Source organism: Furipterus horrens, unplaced genomic scaffold (assembly GCF_987537825.1).
Source record: "Furipterus horrens unplaced genomic scaffold, mFurHor1.1.pri manual_scaffold_10, whole genome shotgun sequence".
Taxonomy (NCBI): Eukaryota; Metazoa; Chordata; class Mammalia; order Chiroptera; family Furipteridae; genus Furipterus; species Furipterus horrens.
The window spans coordinates 2,347,227-2,369,026 of NW_028327180.1; the positions used below are offsets into that span (position 1 = coordinate 2,347,227).

General features: G+C 46.5%; 2 protein-coding genes across 5 annotated transcripts in view; both read right to left on the reverse strand.

Moving 5' to 3' along the window:
* BBS7 (Bardet-Biedl syndrome 7) overlaps positions 1 to 2,433 on the reverse strand; it is a 31,428-nt gene extending 28,995 nt beyond the window's left edge. For 2 of the 3 annotated variants that reach the window (XM_090288421.1, XM_090288418.1), the window contains exons 1-2: positions 2,221 to 2,433; positions 1,017 to 1,082 (exon numbers count right to left, since the gene is read on the reverse strand). In XM_090288421.1, the coding sequence (XP_090144547.1) occupies positions 1,017 to 1,082; positions 2,221 to 2,256 (102 nt within the window). In that variant the 5' untranslated portion in view covers positions 2,257 to 2,433. Of the gene's footprint in view, positions 1 to 1,016; positions 1,083 to 1,306; positions 1,387 to 2,220 lie in introns of those variants that run through there. The other variant, XM_090288420.1, reaches the window with a different exon arrangement.
* Positions 2,434 to 4,633: 2,200 nt separating this feature from the next.
* The window catches only part of TRPC3 (transient receptor potential cation channel subfamily C member 3), a 47,612-nt gene continuing 30,445 nt past the window's right edge, over positions 4,634 to 21,800 (reverse strand). The window contains exons 9-13 of one of the 2 annotated variants that reach the window (XM_090288757.1): positions 20,685 to 20,894; positions 19,618 to 19,665; positions 17,944 to 18,027; positions 7,867 to 7,942; positions 4,634 to 5,508 (exon numbers count right to left, since the gene is read on the reverse strand). In XM_090288757.1, coding sequence (XP_090144883.1) covers positions 5,366 to 5,508; positions 7,867 to 7,942; positions 17,944 to 18,027; positions 19,618 to 19,665; positions 20,685 to 20,894 — 561 coding nt within the window. In that variant the 3' untranslated portion in view covers positions 4,634 to 5,365. The remainder of the gene's footprint in view (positions 5,509 to 7,866; positions 7,943 to 17,943; positions 18,028 to 19,617; positions 19,666 to 20,684; positions 20,895 to 21,800) is intronic. The other variant, XM_090288758.1, reaches the window with a different exon arrangement.

The window sequence follows — 21,800 nt, forward strand, 5'->3', positions numbered from 1 at the left end:
GAAGAGCCATAATTATCTGGAAAAGCTAGTTAAATATTCCTTCCTATTTTCAACTACACATCTGTGTAAGCTAGATTTTCTTCATGTACTTCAAACAAACATGTCACAGTAAACTGACATGAAAACAAACAAGAGTATCCAAGTACCTTTGCTTATGCCAGACTAAAGAATTTTCAAAATGTAACACAACGCCACTATTCTCACTAAATTCTTTTTCTGAAAAGTTATTATTCATAAAAATGTTATTTACATAGACATATAATAGGTTTATTTTTAAAAATAGAGTAACAGATATTTTAAACATTTCTCAGTTTGACTTTGAATACTACAAGTACTTATGATAGGTATTATCACATAAACAGAAATTCTTGGGGGTCCTCAATGATTTTAGAGTGTAAAAGGGTCCTGAGACCTAAAAGTTTGAGATGCACTCATCTAATGGACTGAATACAATAAATGAAAATCAGAAATCTGTTGATTTATCTTAACAAATTTTAATGTATCTATCAGGACACTGTATTTAGTTTGTAGCTATTAAAACATCCTCCTAGTCTACTAAGAAATTTACAATGGTCTTGGGGACATTATAATCGGCTCATCTCAGAACATCAATATATCCATAAAAATGAATATTATTAGTTATGTATAAAGCTCAACATCAAAATACTTAATTGCTCTTAAAAATATGATAGTTTCAAAAAAGCATCTTCCCTCTCTATTCACATGTGCCTGACATGTCTTTTTTCACCTACACAATCTGGTGCACACAAGCACACACAGTACGTTATTTCCAGAAAAACGGAACACTGCGTTAATTACGTTTGCCTACACTATTCACTTATTGCATAGAATAATTATAACGTCCAGGAAAACGACCATTTGTCAGGGCCCCTTGGTGCTCCAACTATTGCAGCCTCTGCTCACATCACTGCAGACACCCACTTCCATGCCGGCGGAAGCCACCCGGAGGGGAGGACACGCGACCCCGCGCTCGGGCGCGCCCGGCTCCACGGTACCTTTTGCGCCGCTCCGGGCCGGGCAGCGGGCAGCAGCTTCATGGTCTTCGGGGCGGTGACCCCCACCTGCGGGAACACAGCAGCCCCCACGGGGCGATCTGAGTCCCCTGCTCCCCTGCCACGCTCGGTGACACGCAGTCAGGCCGCCACCAGCGAGGGCCGTAGCTAATGAAATCCCGCACGAGCGTCAGAAGACAGGAAACGACCCCACGGGGCAAAGTGTCCGCTGGTCGAGATTCATGGGGTCGAGCCGCCACCCCCGCCAAAAAAAAAAAAGTGACATTACTGACAAGATACTTCCTGTTGTTCAAGAGTTTTTATAAAGCGGTTTCAACATCTTTGGAAACGGAGTCGTTATTAAAAATGCGGCGAAGATGTTGGCTAAAGCGCCAAACATCCGGACGGCAATGATGCGCCGCGAACCCGCGGCTGCGGTCGGTCTGACAAAAGGCGCGGCGGACGGACACCGCGCGGCCGGGGACTGTCCCCAGCCCCGCACAGACAGCTCGGGACGAGCGGCAGGAAGCCGCCCGCCCGGGAAGCATGGACGGCCGGTGCAGCTCCGGGGGTCGTTCCGCGTGCCAGGCCGCGGGGACGAGTTGAAAAGGATGCCCTTGCGCTTGCCCTTGGGTTTGGAAACAGCAGTCCCCCGGGCGGCCGGGAGGGGGGCGCGGCTGGAGGCAGCGCGGGCGGGTGCTGGGGACCGATCGCTCCCAGGGCGACGGGGAGCAGCTGGAGCGGAGCCGCAAGGAGCGCAGAGCTCAGCGCGCTCTCAGGGCGGCCGAACGGGGTCCCGCACGCGAGCGGACGGGCAGACGCAGGGGATGGCGGGGCGGGGCGGCGGCAGGCGGGCTGTCGCCAGTAGCAACCGCTGGGCCCCAGCCCCGGGCCGCCCGTCGCGGGGCCTGCTCTGAGCGTTTGCAGGGCAGCCGGGATCTGCGGGGACTGCCGCGGGGCGCCCCGGGGAGGGGCTGCGGGAGGACCGGGGTTCGGGGTCAGAGGGGTGCGGGGTCGCGTCGAGGCCCGCGGCGCCAGCTGCCTTCCAGGCACCCGTGGGCCGTCACGGACGAGTCGGGGCGACCCGAGAGCAGCCGCCCGCCCCGCAGCTCCCCGCCAAGCCCGCGTCCCGCGACCGCAGCGACGTCAGAGGGAGGACCGACCGCCCTTCTCAGCAGCAGGCCCCGCCCCGCCCCCTCGGGTTTACCTGTAAATAATCCGCTCGGTGCAACTGCAGTTCCATGACGGCGGCAAGGACGCGCCGGGCAGCGCCCGCCCGGGGCCGAGCGCACCGAGGTTGCCGGACCCCAGGCCTCTGAGGGGACACAGCCCTCGTCCCCTCTCAGGGGCGACCCCACTTCCCGCGGCCACGGCGGGGATGCCAACGCGAGTCGTCAGGGTAGCGGCGTCCGGCGTGACGTCAGGACGTTCACGCGAGTGGGGCCGAGGAAGCCCCGCCCCCCCAGGCCTGGTCCAATCAGAAGCGTAGAGGGGTGGTCTCCAGGGAGACCGGAGACGCAGTCTTGGCTCCACCCCCACCGCCGCCCCGAGCCGCGCTTAGAAGTCGTTTTGGATGTGAAGGATCGGTGCGAGGACCGGTGAGTTCGTACCTATTTCTCCGACGTTGCAAAACGCCCCGTCAAGGAACCAAGTTCCACCGCTGTAGGCGTCAGCTTAGAGCAGCCGTTCTCAAACGTATAGCCTTAGCATCCCCTTATAATATTCTTACAAACTTCCGAGGAACCCACAGTTCTTTTGTTTATATGAGTTTTCTGTTGATACCATATTAGAAAGTATAACTGAAATTTTAGAAGATATTAAAATAAAATCATTGCATATTTTAATGAAAAATATTTTCCAAAATAAAAAACGTAAAAAGACTAGCGTTGTTTGCAAATCTATTTAACTGTCTACCAGTACAGTGAACAGAGGATCCCCAGGTCTACTTCCGTGTTCCGTCCGTTGGTATGTGTGTAGCTTTTGTTGGCTGCAGTGTGGAATGTGGCTTCATCATACAACATCCAGAAAGCCATTTGTTAATATCACCACGGATTTCTTCAGAAAATATATTAAGTATTGGAAAGCTGTCCACCTCAGAGGGTGGATACATATTTTACAAAACTGTTTTGTGAGTAAAGTCTCAAATTTTAAACTTCGGCCTCAAATGTCAATTGTTTTCTTTGAAATGTTTCCTTTTTCAGTTCATAAGAATGTGCCTGTCTCTGTCCTCACCTCCTCTTCTGACAGGGACACCTGTCGTATCAGATTAAGCCCCACTCTGACGACTTCATTTTAATTATCTCTTTGAAGCTCCATCTCCAAATACGGTCACATTCTGAGGTCCTGGGGGCTAAGACTTCAATATGAATTTGGGGAGGGAGCATGATTGCAGGCATGGACTGGAAAAAACGCTGTGAGCTTCATCTTTACTCGAGACCCCAAGGATCCCAGGCTGAATGTCTGCAGCTGAATCTGATGCACATTTCCACTCAACAGCTCCCCAGCTCCCAATCAGGAATATTACTGAATATTCCATTCAACGATGTCCACACTTGGAACCCTAGACATTACAGTAAGACGGGGAGTTTTGTCCGTTATGGAAACTCCATATCTTTACTGTCTTCATATAGAATAACATATAACGGTGAAAATTTCAATGTTTTATTCAGGTATGAAGCATAACATAAAATACATAGTTAGAAAGACATTTAAGATAAAGTACTATTAGCATACCACAAAAGTTAATGAAATAGTCTGCAATGGTAGCAAAAATGCATCAAGTTCTTTTCTTAACTTTAATTGTTTTAAATCCCAAGAAGTAGAAATTAAGAAATTGTCTCAAAAGAGCTTTATGTAGTTCCATTTAATGTTCATTTTTGTCTTCATGTCTAGAAAGCTTGCTGTGTGTGAGTAAAGATTTTTAAAGTATCACATATGTGAGTGGTGTTTAGGGCCTATAAAACTACTTCCGAAGTGTGATCACAATTCATTTTCCTCTAAGACTTGTCAGGAATAGACTAAAGAGAATCAGAATGTTAAGCCTAACTCTATGAGAGATTTAAACCCACCTGGATTTTAAAAAAAAAAAGAAAGAAAAGGAGTGTTTTATGGCCTGTGAAGAGACAAGGGAACGTACTGGCCTGTATCCCCTTTCCTATGAAAGTCACAAGGCATCATAGATATAACCAGGATTCAGCTCAGTTACATAATAGTTCAAATACAGACACATCACAATCTGATCTGCGTAGAGAGTGTAACTGAAATGCTTTGATCAGAAAAAGGACGTCGGTCATTGTAAGCAAGGGCAAAGACAGGTGCCAAAGGGACATGAAATCCACCTGGCGATGCGTGGACACCTCTCCAGGTGCACAGCCCCTGCTCCGCCCTGTTTCTTCCCATGAGCGTGCCCTGGGAAACTCAGAACGGTGCAAATGGGCAAGACGCAGGAAGTGGGTTGTGGGCATCGATTCAGCATTAAAGCATCAGAGGCAGGAATCGGGAGGGGGTAACACAACAGCAACCCCCCAGGACCTCCTCATAAACATTCACCATCCCACTGACTACAGGCACAGGGCTGAAAATCAACAATTGAAAATCTAAGACAGGAAACAAACACTGTGTACTTTTGAAAAACCTTTAATGTGTTGCTTTAAACAATTCTATGAAACTTAAATATGTAACATAATTATATTTTCTATTAACCCATTTCATTGTTAAATTCTTCCTTTGGGACTCAAAGGTTCTAGGATTATCAGTGATGCCAAAAATTCTAAGAAAATCTGACCAAGACATAGCTGCTTGTAAAATATCTTCAGTTTCTATTTTTTTAAAAATCCCTTCAGCACTTCGACAAAAGAGAAGGTGTGCTACATAGAGATGGCCTTTTTTTTTGTATTTGTGTTATTTATGTTTGTATTTAGTCGGCAGTTCAGTTCAGTTGGTATCAACATTTACTGAGCACCTACTTAGTACCAGGCACTGTTCTAGATGCTGGAGACACAAAGATGAACGAGACGTGGTCCCTGTCCCCAAGGAGCTTCCTTACAGTCTCTTGGAGGCAAACAGATAGTGCAAAGATGTAGGAAAGTTCATTCTCAAATGGACAAAAATGGCAGTAACTGGGCCTATAAATGCAATGGCTTGTTATTGTTCGTGACGTCAGGGCAGACAAAATGAAGACTATTTGCATGTGATAAAACAGTAAAATCATTAAGACCTAACTTTTAAAGATTCACATGATAAAGGTAGTTAGGACTAAAAATTTACACCATGGTTTTTCAAGTACTTCATACTTAGAAATATTATTGCCCACATCTGTGCTACAGAGTCAAAGCCACACTCCAGGTGGCAGGTCATTCACACCTCTGCGTGCTGGGGGTCAGCTTCTCGCTGAGCTTGTGAATTAGAACGGCCAAGTCCTCGGTCGCCTGGCTCTTGTCCTCCAAAAGTTCGTAACGGAGGCTGGAGATGTCTTGCTTGATTTCTTTTAATTCACCTGAGGGGTTTGTATTAAAAAAGAAAACGCAATTGGTAATTTGCTCTTTGGATTTAGAAAAGAACAAGGAGTGAAAGTCATACAATATGGATGCGTTTGTTGGACCAAGGCAGATTTTCTTCCTTTAAAATGATTAAGAAATGTCTGTCTTTATAATGACCTCTGAAAACAGTTATAAAAGTAGTCTAATATTCTTTTAACAGTAAAACTCAGTTAAAGTATCGCCCTGTGGCTCAGCCAACTTTGAACACAGGGTGACTTCTCTGCAAGCAGGGACCTCCTTTCTGTCCCTAGGAAGTCCCCGGGATTCCCTGGGCCCTACAGGTTGCCACCTACACAGATCGTCTCCCATGGCTAGTACGGAAGAGTCCACGCAAAACAAAACTTCCCCAACCATACAGGCAAATACATAGAAGTTCAAGGTCAAGTTTGAAGTAAGGGAAGGAAAGAAAAAGGAGTAGAGGTGTGTATTAGGGAAGGTAATGGCAATGAGTATGGAGTCCAGGGACAGACCGATTCCTGCGGGCAGCACAGAGGACGGGCCTATGAGGACAGAGCAGGCGATGGTGAGCTAAGGGGTCCAGATGTGATACCACTGGCTGTGTGGACCTCAGGGGGGTCTCCATCGGAGACTCTGGGCCTTAAAACACGCCTGCTCAGCTTGGCAGTCATTGGAGCACGTGTAGATTGCAATTAAGAACTGGATTCTCTTGCAAATGATTGTAATGGAGTCAAGCCCTTGACTTCGAAAGGTGAACTTTGAAGCAGGAATTTATCCGAAAGCCAAGAAAAGCCTCTTCACATCGTTGGCACTTCAGTAGCTTGTTACGAGAATCACATGTAAAACACACCTTGCATGGCATTTGCTGGTGTCTTTATGACGTTTTAAAGTATCATTTCTATATCCCTTAATTATATAAAAGTCAGAACCTTTTTATTTTAAGGAATCCTAACTCTTCCTAAAAAATACACCCAAGACATTTAAGGTTCCTTTAGTGCCAAAAAAAAAAGGAAAAGAAAAAAGCGAGTCTTCCTTTTGCATATGGCAGCAGAGAGGGACTAAACGGGTCGGACTTGAGACCACAAGGCCGGTCTCTGGCGGCAGCCATGGATGCCCACACCATTCAGTGCCACATCCGGACTGTGAGCCCAGTGAACCCCCGTTCACCTCCCTACCGCCATATCCTTCTTCCCCGTGTCTGAGGCATGGGGGGACTGAACACTGTCGTATTCAGCCCGCCCCTTCGGGGAACACAAACTACCCAACCTCACTGGCCTTCAGTTGCCTCCTTTATTAAATGAGGAGGTTAAGATCTAGGATACACTTTCTTAGTTAGAACTTCGGGAAAATGCCGATTCTCATTCACTCATTCTGTTCTGCGCACAGACGCGGGGTGTGGCGCCTTGTTTCCAATGCCACCACGGCTGCCTGAGTCCCCCGTCACTCGGTGGCTGTTTTGTCCCCAGAGGGTTGTGGTCCCCCTGATGGAACCTCCGCTTTGTAGTCCACGACCCCATTCCCACCCTGCCTCTCTGAGACTTTTTCTCGGTCACCATGATGGGACTTTTGTTGGTCCCCGTTCACAGACTTACAGATTTCTTTTCTGCAGACGCACACGATTGGACTGACTCAGATTTGTGAGGGACTCTCGGCATTGATCGAGCACTGGCCTCGCAGCCCAGCAAAAGCTGTGCTGATTTAGCTCTTTTTTCTCTAATCAGTGCAGACAGGTCCGGTGGCAGCTCACTGGGGGGTTAGCCCTAGTTTTCAGCTCATTTCTCCAGGGGGATTTCTTTTCAGCTCTGGGCTGCTGCTTTGACCTATACCCCAGCCTTTCGTGAAAAGCTTTTATAGTTCACACAGGTGCCCTGCCTAGGATTTACCGGGAAAAACAGGCACATGTGAGTAAAGAGCCAAGGGGAAATGTGAAAGGCAAAAGAGAAAAGCAGATGGGAAAACAGGGTAGAGACTCCTTTCTGGACAACAAAAATATTCTTTGGAAATGCAGATTTTGTCTGATGTGGATTTTACCTGCATCTCTGAAAAAATGTTAACACTCACATGAACTCACTAGAACCGCTGACGAGCTTACGTCATAGGGAATTGAAAGACATGAGTCTTTATGTTCTAAGAATCAGGGCATTCTGAGTAGAGAGAAGTTGTCGCTGACTGACATGTTGAAACCATTTCTTTAAAAAGATAAGAGTTTTAGAAATGGAACCTAAGATTCCCCTGTCAGTCTTGGAGGGACCCAAACTGCTTCCTGAGACCGGGTTTTTAAAGTCGCCTTCCATGTGAAGTTTTCCAGGTTCATTACGCTCCTCGGAAGGAATGTCTCTCGATCGCGAGACGCTTACCTTCATTCACCTCGTCGTTCTCTCTGTCTACTTGTGCTTTCAGGACGTACCGCTTTATGAGCCTTTTCATGATCTGCTGTTGGGGAGGAGAGAGCATCGGATCACCAACGAGACGCATACGCACCCTGGGTCCTGTTCTCCAAAGAGCCTTACATTCCTGCGAAGCAGACCGCTCGGGGAGAGAAATGTATACAGCTCTCTACAGAAGAATCACCCAGCTGTAGACCTGAACCCTTTCCCACCTTCTATGGAGACTCACCGCATAATCCACACACACCTTCCCTCCCCCAAGAACAGAAGCAGCTTTTCAAAAAGGTTCAGTAGAAAGATCTGAATTCATGATTTCTGTCTCCACTCTGAATTCTCTTCAAGGTGTGCTGCACCCCATTGTCATCTGTAGACACTACCTTATTTCTCGCCATTAAAAACAAAACCAAACAAAAACCTGAATCTATGCTCACTAGAGGGAATTTGGAAAATACAGAGAAGAACAAAGGAAATAAAGTTATCGATTATCCCACCACCAAAGAGAATCTCTGTTGTTATTTGGGTGTCTTCCCTTCCAATACATTTTCTTTTATTCTGTTATGTTGTATGTTTTCCTCTCGTAGCAATATGTAGTGTGAATATGTTCAATCTAAATACCTGCTCTTATAGGACAACTGTGTATCCACATGGAAAGATTTACATTGGAGCTCTATGTCATACCATCCACACGAAAACTAATTCCACGTGCACCTTAAATGTGACAGACAAAGCTTTTAACTTCTTCAAAAGACAGTACAGAAGGATGTAAATTCAGTGTAGAGCTGGATGTTTTCTAACAAGATAAAAAATGCTAATTACAATAGAAAGATTGATAAATCCAACTTCGTTATGATTAAAATTTCATTAAGACTTCTGTTTCTAAAGAGACCATAAAGGAAGCGGAAAGGCAGGCCACAAACTGGAAGAAAATATTGGCAATACTTGTAACTGATACTGAGTTTGGACCCAAAATATCTGAAGAACTTTAACATGAAAAACTCAAATAACCCCATAGAAAAAGGGGCAAAAGACGGGCGTTTCACAGAAAAGGAACCGGGAATGTTCAGTAAGTATATAAAACAATCCTCAGCTCTTTTCTTGGGAAAATACAAATTACAATGAAAAGGGAATTTTACGACTAAAAAGGAAAAACTTAATAAATCTTATAATGACAAGTGATGGAAAGGGTGTGGGTCAATGGGATTTTTATACTTTCGTGCAGCGATGTCCAACCTTTTCATCTCACGGCACACATAAACTAATTACTAAAATTCTGCAGCTCACGAAAAAACATATATTTTGCTGAACTAACCAAAAAATAGGTATAATTTTGATTCATTCACCCTGGACGGCTATTGTGTTGGTTGCTGTCATATTTTTATTGGCAACCTAAGGGAAAAGAGGTCTGTGTCCCTGACTAAATAGGCACTGCATGTCTTAAAAATTACCATGGAACCCCAGTTGAAAATCACTGCTCTAGCGGCATGAGTGTAACTCGACCAGTTTGGAAAACAATTTGGCATTTCCTTTTGGAGTTGAACATTTGCAGATCCTTTCACGCAGAAAGCCCACTCCTTGGCATAGCACCTAGAGAAACTTGGTATGTGTATGTGGACCAAGAGGCAGGAACAACAACATTTATAGCAATCTTGTCCAAAATAGCAAAAAAACAAACATCAACAACATAAAGGACAAAACACAACTGAAAGCTGTCTAAACAAGCATCACCGGGAGACTAGACGTGTCATGGTATGTGCACAATATAACGTCACTGTGTTCGTGAATGAAATTCATGAACCACGGCCACAGACAACAGGATAGATAGACTCTCAGAAGCCTAAACGTTGAACGGAAAATTCAAACTGAATTCACGAAGTATGGAATCACTCTCAGAAAGCCCAGAAGTCAGTCCACCTCATGCACTTTTCAGATGACCTATACGTGCAAGAAGCCTATATTTGAAAAGACGACCAAACTGAAAGGCTGAGGAACCCAAACCCCGGGCTTGCCCGAGTGACGTGGCGTCAGGGCCGTGCGCTGGGGCAGCGCCTGCTGTACAGGCGACGGGCCGATGCTGTCCGGCGCTCGGAGGCGGCCACGTAGGTGCGCAGGTGATTACGCTCCATGATAGGGTATGTTCGCACATTCTCGTGCGGATATCAAATACCACATTAACAGGATAAGAAAGAAAACAATGGCCTGAACTAAAATGTGGACACAGTAGACCGCCCTGTCCATGGAGGGTTGCTTCCAAGTACCCACCCCCCCCCCAGTGGATGCCTGGGACCACAGAGAGTACTAACCTGTACACATACTGTTCTTTCCTACACACGGAAACCTGGTAATCAAGTTTATAAATTAGGCAATTTCACAGCGACAAGACTCATTCGTCCTGTGGACCTGAGCAACCTCGGCATGTGATTTTTTTCTTTCCTTGTTAAGTGGGGACCTTCCCTCTTTTCCCTTGGAGGAAACAGTTCATGGCTTCTCTCTGTCACATCCAAACTGCCCACATCGCTGCTCTTGTACTTTGGGGCTGTTATTAAGTAAACTCGGGGTGACTTGAACAGAAGCACTGTGCTACCTTGATCACTGAGGCAGCTACTGAGTAGGTGAGAACACCTACACTGGACAGAGGGATGAGTCACCTCCTGCATGGGATGGAGCAAGATGGCGAGAGAGTCCATCATGCTACTCAGAACGCACACAATTCAGTTTTGAATGGTTTCCTTCTCGAGTTTTCCATATACTATTTTTGGATTGCAGTTGGTGGCAGGTAACTGGAACCTCAGAAACTGAAACCACCAATGAGGAGGGACTACTGTACCCTGAGAATGAAAAATATAGCCCAGTTTTTAGGAAGTAGGAGTTACAGACCTAAGTGACCCAGTAGATGCCAAGGTCAACTGAAAGGATGTGGGATGATCCAAAATGTCTGTCTCAGAGAATGATGACCCATCAAGGGGCAGCTCATGCTACCGAAAAGGAAAAGCCCACCTTACCAACCACAGTAAAATATAAAACCAGCTGAATTCTGTGCAGTCCAGACCCCCGGACAGACTCCCAGCTGGGTGGGTATTATTAGCCTGAACTCATTCATTCATGCACCAAATATTTACTGAAGGCCAGCTCCATGCCAGCCAGGGAGCTAGGTGCTCAGGATGCCGCAATGAACGCAGCTCCTACTCCAGGGAAACATCAGTGGAGCAATTCACTGGGACAGAGAGACATTTCTGGACAGTGAAGGCAGATTCCTACACAAAGAAATGTGTATCAGTTAAAGCAGCTTGAAGAAGAGACTGTTCAACAAATCCTGCTGCAACAATGGACTGCCCCTGAGGGGAGCTAAGTTTAGATCCCTGCCTCACACCATATACGCAGTGGACACAAGAGCTAAATGCAACAAGCAAAAACTTGTAAAGGAACAGGGAAGTGCCTCTCGAAAAAGCTAACATAAAGGATAAAGCACAAGGAAAAGACTGATAAATCTGACGCCATCGAGGCAATTTAAACCTTTTATACAAGAAAGGGTAGCAATGAAATGTAACCTTTTGTCAAATGGGATTTTTCCTGTTGTTCTGGAATTGTTCATAAACCCCAGACTGATGATGACAAAGGATGCTAAGTCCCCCATGACCAAAGACCAGGCTGCCACTAGCAGCTGGGGCCAGCCGCCTCCCCTCAGGCTCGGTGACAGTCACTAGACCATGATGAACTTGCATACACTTCCTCCTTACCTCCAGAAGGGAAGACCTGAGACATGGGAGGGACCATGAGCTCTTTCCCTACATGGAAAGCGGGGCAACCCCCAACCCCCCAAGCCAAGGGAAGGGGGACATCCAAGGCAATCACTCATAAAGATTGGGGTTCCCTAAGTGAAAGGGAGCCCGGCTCCCAGCGAAATGTCTAGGCCAGCAGGCTTGGCAGCACGCTAGCTGCCGGGCCCCGCAATTGTGGGAGAAAAGGAACCACGGGAAGAGAGGAGCCATTGGGCCCACCTGTGCTTTCCTGACTTGACAAACTAAGTTTTCACTGTGCTGCGTGGAAGGCCGTGATCCACACCAGTGGGAAGGGACAGTTTGTTCAATGAACGGGTCTGGGACAATGGCTGTCCTTACGGAAAGGGGGACAATTAGATCCACCCCCAGTCAGAGCCAGAGTTCCAGGTCGGGGAGCTGTGCAGAGGGGAAGCAGCCCGCAGAGCCTTTCCAAGCCTCTGAACACACCCCCGCCCGACCAGAGGGGACAGAGGATGTCAAGGTGTGGTCACTGTGAGGGCCGCAGTGACAAACACAGGGAAGCAAGTACAAACCAGTCAGCTCAAGTGAAAGGATGTCTGCCTCTGGTTTCCTCCTGAACACGGGCCTTTATTTTCCAGCTGCGTGGGCTAAAGTTGCTTCAGCCCTTAAAACTTCCATTTCCTCGTCTAACTAATGGAGGCAATGAAGCTCAGCTCCTAGACTGTGCAGATTAAATAATCAAACGCACGTGAAAGCACAGTTCCTGCTTAGAAAGATTGGCTCGTGTTAGTGTCACTTGTAAAGATAAAATGTGAAAACCAAGAGACCTACGTTCCTTGGTACAATCTCTCTAAACTATTTATGTAACGTTATCTGAAACCATGCTAGAAGAAGTCTATGAAAACTAACATTTATGGCTGGAGGGATGATAACGGGAAAAGAAAATAGTTTGAAAATGCACAGGGGTCAGGGAACACTGGTTATCTTAGTTCTTTTTTCTCCGTGGAAACATGCTGAGCAAAGCAAGCCACACAGATGACCTTCCCTCGCTGAAAGGGGTCAGGCAGGCATGGGTCTCTCCATTTCCCCGTCAGCTGCAGGAAAAATTACGGTCACAAGCCTAAGGCTTTTCCCCTTCGAAATTAGATGTGTTTGCAGCTTCCCACGTGCCCCCCAGAAATGTTCACCTGAACATTTACAGCTTAAATACGCTACCCACCACTGCACCAAGTCTGAGCCTCTCTACACAGCAAGAAGGCACCTCACGCTGGCTGCACAGGACACTGCAGGGGAACAGTCTGTCCCTTAGTTTGAGTTGGAAAGGCGACTCGTCTGAGTGCCAGCATGATGTGCAGCTCTAGCCAGGGCAAAGGTCAGCCATTTCCATGGGGCCAGGTGATTCTTTAGAGGTATTCCAAAAACGTGCTGCATCGTGGTAGCAACATTAGAATTACTGTGTCCCCAAAGGGACCCCTTGAAAGGAGAAATCCCCGTCTGGCAGGTTAAGACCTGGAATTTCTTTAAGGTAAGTCATATATGGTAATCACACTGCATAAAACAGGAATCCATAGCAACCAAATCAACTGTTGTCATCACTCACGGAGTCCATGATAGAGAGATTTTATCTAAATATAATCAAGCCATTTGTGTCAAGTTTGACTGATGTGTGTACGTACAGCCGATTGAGACTTTCTCTCAAGAGTTTCTCTTTTTCTACTGGCACCACGAGCACAGGGACGCTGCTTAGAAATTATGAGACGTACAGGATTCTGGAGTCTCTAGGCATTTTTCAAGAATCATCTCATTTAGAAGCATAACACTTTTCAACCGGGTCTGCTGCATGGGCAACAGCAGACCCTCCATATCACCCTGCCCAGGCTCTGTAGCTTCAGCTTCACTGGAGAGGATACTCCAGCGTCATCGCAAGATGTCGATTCAACATGGGAGGAGACAGATACCGTGTCACTCCCGAGTTGGACTGCACAGCCATTCTCAGCGGTGCAGATAGACTCTTAAGAAGCTACACCATCGTCTCTTGAGACGGACGGCTGCCGACGAACTTTTCAACCACAAGAAGTTTGACTTTGACAGTGAATTTAGAAATTTCTCCATTCCTCCTAAGTTACTCAAAAGCAACAAGAAGAATTATAAACAGAAAAGGCAAACTTCTTCTTTAATAAAACTTAGAGGCATATTTACCCACCCACCCCCCTTTTTTTAATAGAAAGGATATACAGAAAGGTCAACTGGGGGTGTGGGGAATGTTAAGGGCAAACATTCATGGCTGAGAAATTCCCTTGACCTTTTGATGTAAATTCTACAGAAGCATAGGATAGAGGGTTAAAGGAGAAATTATAAAGAAAAGTCCTATTTTCCAGAAGAACTCAGCAACATGGAGACGCTATATAAGATGAAAAATTTCAGGAAGGGAAAGCTAAAATCCTCACAGAAATGAGAGGCACATCGGAAGTCGCCTCCATGACTATGGCCAGGATAAAATAGAGTGGGAGAAAAAAGAAGGCAAAGGATAAATGAGATGGGACAACTGAAAAATAAAAGTAAAATAAAAAATCCTATTTAGACAACTTTAAACAAAGAAGAAGAAATGGATGACAATTCAAAAGGGACAGAGAAAGACATGGTCGCTGTGGAAGGCGGGCCAGGAAGATTTAGCAGCCATAGGGTTGGAATCTCTGAAGGCGAAACCCCAAATAATGGAAGAGAAACAATGTTTCAAGACATAATTCAAGAAAATCATTCAGAGATAAGAGAAGACTTGAATGTACAGATTGAATGGCCATACTGTGTGCCAGGAAAATTCACACAGAGCCATCTACGGACAATCAAGAGCAAGTTACTGGATTTAAAAGATAAACAAAGAAAATCTGGGTCATTCAACCTACAGCCTCAGGCAAACTACAAGCCCGAAACCCCAGCAGACCCGTCTCAAACTCTCCCCGACGGACACTCCAGTGCAGGAGCAGAGGACAATGTTTACAGGTGCATAAGGAAAACAGTCACATCCAAGGGTTTTACAGCTAGTCCACGTAACCATATAGAAAGCAGAAAACAGTGGAGAACATGAAGTCACTCAGGAAGCAGTTTCCACGCTCTCTTCTTGAAGAACCTACGAGAAGACAAATTGACGACAAAGAGTTGAACAGAAAACCATGACAAAAACTAGCACATTGTTTAACGGTGGGGCTAAAACTAAAACCAATGCGGGTTGTACTCCTGACGAGGCAGTGAGGGGGACCAGAAGAGGCCACCCCAAAACAGGTCACCTCAGCAGAAGGCCTATCTTGAGCTGCAGGTGACGAGAAGCAGACAGGGCAGAAAGAGCTCTGCCACCTCCTATCTGCCTACGAGCAGGACGCCATGTCCCCTTGGGAAGCCTTGCCCCCCTGGGTCCCGCACCCTCCCAGACGGAAAGCGGGCACCGCACCGGGTCTGCGCAAACAACCCTCTAACGCCACCCAGCGTCTCTTCCGCAACGTCCCCGTGTACCTGTCTGTTTGCCTGCCCACAGCTCGCCACCTGCGGAGCCCCAGCTCCTGGCCTTTGTGTCCTCGCCACTGCAAGAGGGTATCCAAGCCCCACGTTCCAGTTGCCCTTGAGTTACTCACTTCCACGCGTATGAGCTCTGCGTGCGTAAATGAGCTGTTCTTTCCCCTCCCGTGGGTCTGTCTTCTGTTAGTTTAATTCCCAGGCCTCAGGTACCGAACCTGGTGGGCAGAGGGAGGTCTCTTTTCTCCCTGTCCTACAGCTCTAACGATTTAACTAGAAAAAACTGGGAGAGGAAGGGGGGACATGGTACAAGATGAATAAGCACATCGACTTCTCCTATTTTAGGACGGGAAAGGCAAAAGAGAACACCTGAAACTTGTAAGCCAGGGACCGGAGCTCTCAGGACGCGTAAAGACTCAAAGCTAAGCACCAGGACGAAGAATCTAATCCCCTTCAGCAGGGACGGCCAGTTCTCGTCCCTGTTTCTGGTTTTGTTTGGTTTTTTAGCTTGACACAAGGCCTCTTGGAATTAAAACTTTATTTCCTAGTTTCCATTAAGGATAAGTTATCTGTGCAGATAAGATATCAGTTCCTTCTAGGGAGGAGGCATATCTTTCTTCCTTATGTCTTCTAATTTTATTTTGAAATGCAGAGCCAACTGCCAAGACTCTAGTAGCTTTCTTGGCCCCTGAGAACATGTCAGACCGAGAGGGACGCATGACAGAGTAATATGATAGACAAGGCGTGGGTCCCTGGCATTGTTGGGGGCCACACCAGCCCTGGGATGGCCCCTCCTACTTCTTGAACATGAGAGAGGAAGAAATTTCTCTCTTCTCTGGGCCACTCGGTGGCTGGTATCTTTGGTGGTTCTGTGTCATTTGCACCCAACTTAATCCTAAGTAATATGAACATGATGAGGACTACTTTGAAATGATACCAAGTGTACCATCAAGGCCTGAACACATGGGAAGGCATATCGTGTTCTTGAAAAGAAAGACGGAATATTATCTAGACGTCAGTTCTTAGATTCACACAATCACAGTAAAAATACCAACAGGATATTTTGCAAACTAGCCAAGCTGACTCTAAAGTTCAAACAACTGAACAAGAAAGAAGGGCTTGAAAAGTTATGTAAAATAAGAGCCCTGAAGTAAGGACATGTGAGTGTGTGTGTATGTATTTTATGTGTTTGATTTTATTATAATAATTAAAATAATGTGGTTCTAAAGCACAGACATCCAGAACTATATTTAAATAGATTCAGGAATTTAGTAGGTGGTGGAATTTTAAATCAATAGGGAAGAAAAATGACTCAATGTGCCAAGCTGTGCAATCACTGAAAAAAACTGTAATTCCCATCTCGCCTGTCACATCAAAATATATTCCATGTGGATCAAATATCTTCAAGTAAAAAGTTAAACTATGAAAGTACTAAAGAAAATATGTTTAAAAATTTTTAAAAACATTCTCACATGGTGGAAGATCTTTCTAAACAGGACACAAAGCCGGAAGTCATAAAAGTTCGTCAAGCTAAGGACACAAAAATCAAAGAGCTGGGAAAAAACCCATGATCATTAAAAAGACAAAACACACTGGTGGGGGGCGGGGGGGATGCAATTCATATCATAGACAAAGGACTCACTCTCTCAAAATAATTTGTAGAAGAATCAATTGATGCTTACAAGAATTCCTCTTAATTCATAGCAAAAAGCCCACCAAGAAAGGCAAATATGTCCTGGGTCCTAAGCACGGAGAACACTAAAAGTGACAAGATGGTCAAGCTCATTTATGCTCAAGAAACTCCGCTGGGATACCATCTTCACCCATCTGGGCAAGATGGAAAACCTTTGGTAACACCCCGCTGGAAAATTAAGGAGGATACAGGCACTCTCATGCATTTATTTTAAGAATTTAAACTGGTACACGTTCCATCAAAATCAGTCTGGTAATAGTTAAAGAATCAGAAAGCACTTATGCATCAACCAGACAAGGCTACAGATCCTCACGTCTCAAACATCACAGATACAAGGTCACTCACTGCCGTGTGGCTTGTAACAGCTAAACACCGGCATTAGCACCCAGTTCCGTCAGCAGAAGACTGACAGATTAAGTACAGCCGTGTCAAGGAATCCAATACAACCATTAAAAGGTCAGGCTTCAGCAGGGTACCAAGCACCGTTGCAGAATTTGCTGCTTCTAAGAAAACTGTCTAAACAGAATTATAATCATTCATCGTCATCACCACACATTATAAATCCCTTGTTCCTCCCTCTTGTGACCTGTACCCTTCAGAAATCTAAAGACCGGATTATCAAAAGTGATCACCCAGATGAAAAATAAAGGACTATACCCTCTTCCGAGTTGGAGAATAGTGTTCAAATGTCACATCCCACATCAAAGGTACGTTAAAGTAGTGCTGATGGCACAGTGCAGCCTAAGAACCCATCTGAAAAATGGGCCGCCTGAAAGGAACACCTGGAGACACGAATGAGGGCCTTATTTCCCGAATATTCCTTATCTCACGCTGCTTGCTCCAGCTCAAGGTTAAGGCCTTTGGAAATTGTGGCAACACTTTGTTTTTCAATATAGCAGAAAACTTCCTCCTCAATTAAAAAAAATAAAGAACTTGGGCTCTGGTTTATAAAATTCTTTCCAAATGTAACATTGTTCTATTCTTTTCTGTCCTCACAGTATAGCTGAGAAATCCAGTTCTACTCACCACACACACACACACACACACACACACACACACACACACACGGAGTGACAGACAGACAAAGAGGAATATGTAACGCATCCTTACCTGATAACGTGTTGGCTGATTGAGAATGCTGTTAAAACTGTGTGATTCAAAAACTCTCGAGTTAGACTGAGTGAAGAGGTTTAACTAGGAAAAAATACAATTAACCTAGTAAATGAGAATACATTCACTTGGAAGTCAAAAATACACTCTACTTCATTCTCCTTGATAACAGTTCTGGAGTCACCCCTTTGGAGGAACATTCTGTGGAAGTCGAGCTTTGTCAGTGGTTTGCTCTATTTTCGAAGGTAAAAATTAATGTGAGCATGTTATCGACATGTTGGCAGGGAGCGGACCAACTGAAAGGATTCTTTGAGAGGTTGGCTCCTGCTGAGTCAGCATTACTGCTGCTGGGGACCTTGGACACTTTCTCAAAATGACTTCAGGGCACCTAGAAGGGGAAGCCACGCCGGAGGGACTGCGGCTGCTCCGAGCCTGGCCCTGCTCCTATACTTGGACAGAAACACACAAGTCCCGATGGCATCACCCAGTATTTTGTAACCCTAACATGCTGGCCCCAATAGCACGTCTTCCCGAGCACCTTGGCCTTAGACTGAGCCAGGTTCACGACTCCGGAGAGAACTGAGATGAAGAATTTTGTTTCTCTTTCCTTTCCTCTTTCTCAGCTTTAATTTCCAGAGGGAAGAGGTGCAGATGGTCACCTCCGCTGCACACAGGCAGCGAGGGGCCGCTCCCCTCCACAAGGTGTGCTCCCCGGGGGAGCCCCGCCACGGGCCTGCCCGTCTCCCACAGGCATGGCTCAGGGAGCGTGGCCGCGGTCCTGCCACGGTGGAGCCAGGAGAAAGCCTCGGCTGCCGGAGAGAGCGCTCCTAGGGGCACCCGGGGCCAGTCTCTGACCACCCACTGAGGCCGGCTGTATTACGAGTTCTGGAGGCTCTTTCCTTTCTTCTAAAAATGAAAATCAGAGGCGTGACTTCTCCAAATTTTCGCTCAATACAGTACACAGAGCGTGTCTACTGTCTATGAGATTTTACACAGCTCCACGCACAACTTAAAAAATAAAATCAAAATGGCAGTTTTTAACTAGACATTGGAGCCGGGCTGTCACGGGGTGTGGCCTGAGCTCAGAGCCCAGCCTTCCTGGCATTTCCAGCAACCTCTCTGAGAATAGCTGCCTTCCTGCGGACCCCTGAGTGGGGCACGCGTGCCCCCCTAGCAGGCCAGGACGCACACCGCCTTGTCCTGACGGGGTCCAGGCAGCCCCGTGTCACCGGCATGCCCTCTCTGTTAGTCCTTGTCCTACGTCATGAAAACATCGGCACGCGGTCAGTGAAATCAGTTGCCTACAGAAAGGTGACTTTAAGGTATGAAGTGTAAGATCTGTTTCTTCCCATTCTTGAAAGGCTTCCTTTGAAAATAATAAAGCCGAGGGTACTAACTGCCCAGAGAAACAAAGTCCATTTCGGCAGGAGCAGAATTTGCCCAACATGGCATTCGGAGCCTGGGCCCTTTAAGAGGGCACCCAGGCTGCAGCCGAAGGTGCGGCAGTAACCAGGCCAGCCTGCGGCTGCGAGCGGGAGGCAGCCGGGCGCTAGCGCAGGGGCCGCGGAAAGAGCCGGGCGTCCGACGGCCGCACCCACCCGGCTGGCTGGCACCGCGAGTTACGTGAAGGGCCTCAGCTGTCTGATCTATAAAATGGGAATAAGTCACACCTACCTCGCAGCGTCGCCTGAGGTTCAAACGTACAGCAAAGCACTTTGTCAACTGCGGGTGAGGAAGGGCACTGAGATTTGTTGAGGCTGGAGCTTTGCGCATCCCCTGTCCTCCCCTACGGAGTCTCCCCTTTCCGCTGCTTCAAGAGCCCACGGGTAGGTGAAAAGGTTTAAGAGGCCACCTTCTTAGAAAATGAGATGCCAGGGTATTGCAGCTCTTGGGAAGGCAGAGCTACTTTTAAAGGGGAGAAACTAAATCGCACCAGCCCAGTCTTTACCCAGCTTCAGCGGAGAAACACACCTACCTCTGCTCAGCAAGGCCTGCGTTTTGGGAAGGTGACATTGCTGTCTCGTGGCTCCCAGCGCCAGGCCGTTTTTACAACTTTAGGCAATAACCCTAACCTCCCACATTTACGCCTATCTGCCCCGCTCACTGTTGTTTGAGGTCCTGCCCATACCCTTCTGTCTCCTCTGCCAAGTCTGTCTCTGAAAATTAAGTCCGTGACAGTAAGCTGCAGTTGTGAAACTCGCCTCTGTCAGTGACTTTGACTCTCCCGGGACCACTGAGGGACAAGCCATTCTCGATTCTTTATAAAAGGGGTATTTACCGTTGATATTTGAGGATGCTCTTGGGCCTGCATCGATTGTATAATAATGAAGGAAAGAGAGCATGTAGGCCAATAAAGGGTCTGTACAAATAAACTACGTCGCGGGGACTAGACGTACAACCACGAGGAAAATGTGCCGTTAAAACCATTTAACTTCAGAAGAACAACCGAGAAGCATGGAAGACAAGAAACAAAGTTCTGTTTACTTTTAACAAGTTAACGAAGTTTCTTGTTTGTTTGTTTTGAATCTGGGAATTTACATAAAATTATGACCAAAGGCAAGGCACAGACTAAGTGAGTTCTTGAAACATTATGAAGGTATTAAGTATTAGCCTATGAAAGACTATGGAACGGACACACTTTCAACACCTAAGTCCACACGTAAAAATTACTGAACGCACATCAAAAGACAAGGAGAAAGACAACCTTTTTCCTAAGACCGTGGCAAGCGTCCGATACCTACCCTGGACTTTGAGTACCCCAGCCCCATTTCTATGTCTTTCTGAAGCCTTCTCCTTCTGCATTTGGAAAAGTTAATGATCCGCATGACGAAATAAACGAACGACTTTGGACTGGGGACTAGACTGAAGGGTGGAGGTAATGTTTTTCCATCATCAAAGTATGACAGCCAGAGTTTTGAACGAGCAAACTTCCACTCTACATCACTGTCGTCCTGTATCACAAGATAGAGGAGAAATAACTCATTTAAAAAACTAAAAATGTTAGCAATTGATTCCCATAGGCTCTTATAATGAACCTAAATAAATGACGCATATACAATTATCTGCATATAAGCTCTATAGTCCTATATAATATTCTTAATATCACTTCAATACTCATTTCTTAAATATTTTTCTCTCCCAGATGCTTCTGTGTGTACCACTGAAATTTAACCGGAATTTCTGTCCCCCACCCTAAAACAAAGCAAAAATACAAGAAAAATTCAGGACCAAAGAGGGAAGGAAAGACGAATCCCTGTCTTCCCTGCCAACTCTGCCTATTCAGCAACGGTTCCCTACGCTCTAACCCCCTCCCTGTTCATCTAGCCCTACTCAGTGGACTGTAGATAGAGCCTCTCATACCCTAAGGGCCAAGGGAAAAAGGCGTACTCAGATGAAATTTCACTTTGGAGTTTATGTGTCTGCCATCTGTCCTCAAATGTCACAAAAGGCCCTCCGTGGCTGACTCCTGTCCTGTGTCTCCTTGGAGCCTCAGTGCTCCCCCATGGTGATGGGCATAACCACGCTAACCGGGAGAAGGATGGAGAGAAGAACAGGAGGAGGAGGAGGTCCCCAGGGGGAGGAGGGTGGCCACTCGGTTCTCACTCCCCGGACTGGCATTGCCACAGCCAAGCAGATGCGCAAAGTACCCCAGTGTCCATTTCTGGAGGGCCTGACTCCTGCTCTGGTGACACTACCGTGTGCGTTTCTAAAGCACAGAGACTCGATGGACTTAACAAAGGGCCGAGCACCATGAAGATGCTGAACACTGAACCGGAGGACATAAGAGAACATACCTACAGCGCTGAAGAAAGGTTCCAGAGCAGCCCAGTCCAAAACAGAAAAGGAAAGGGATCCCT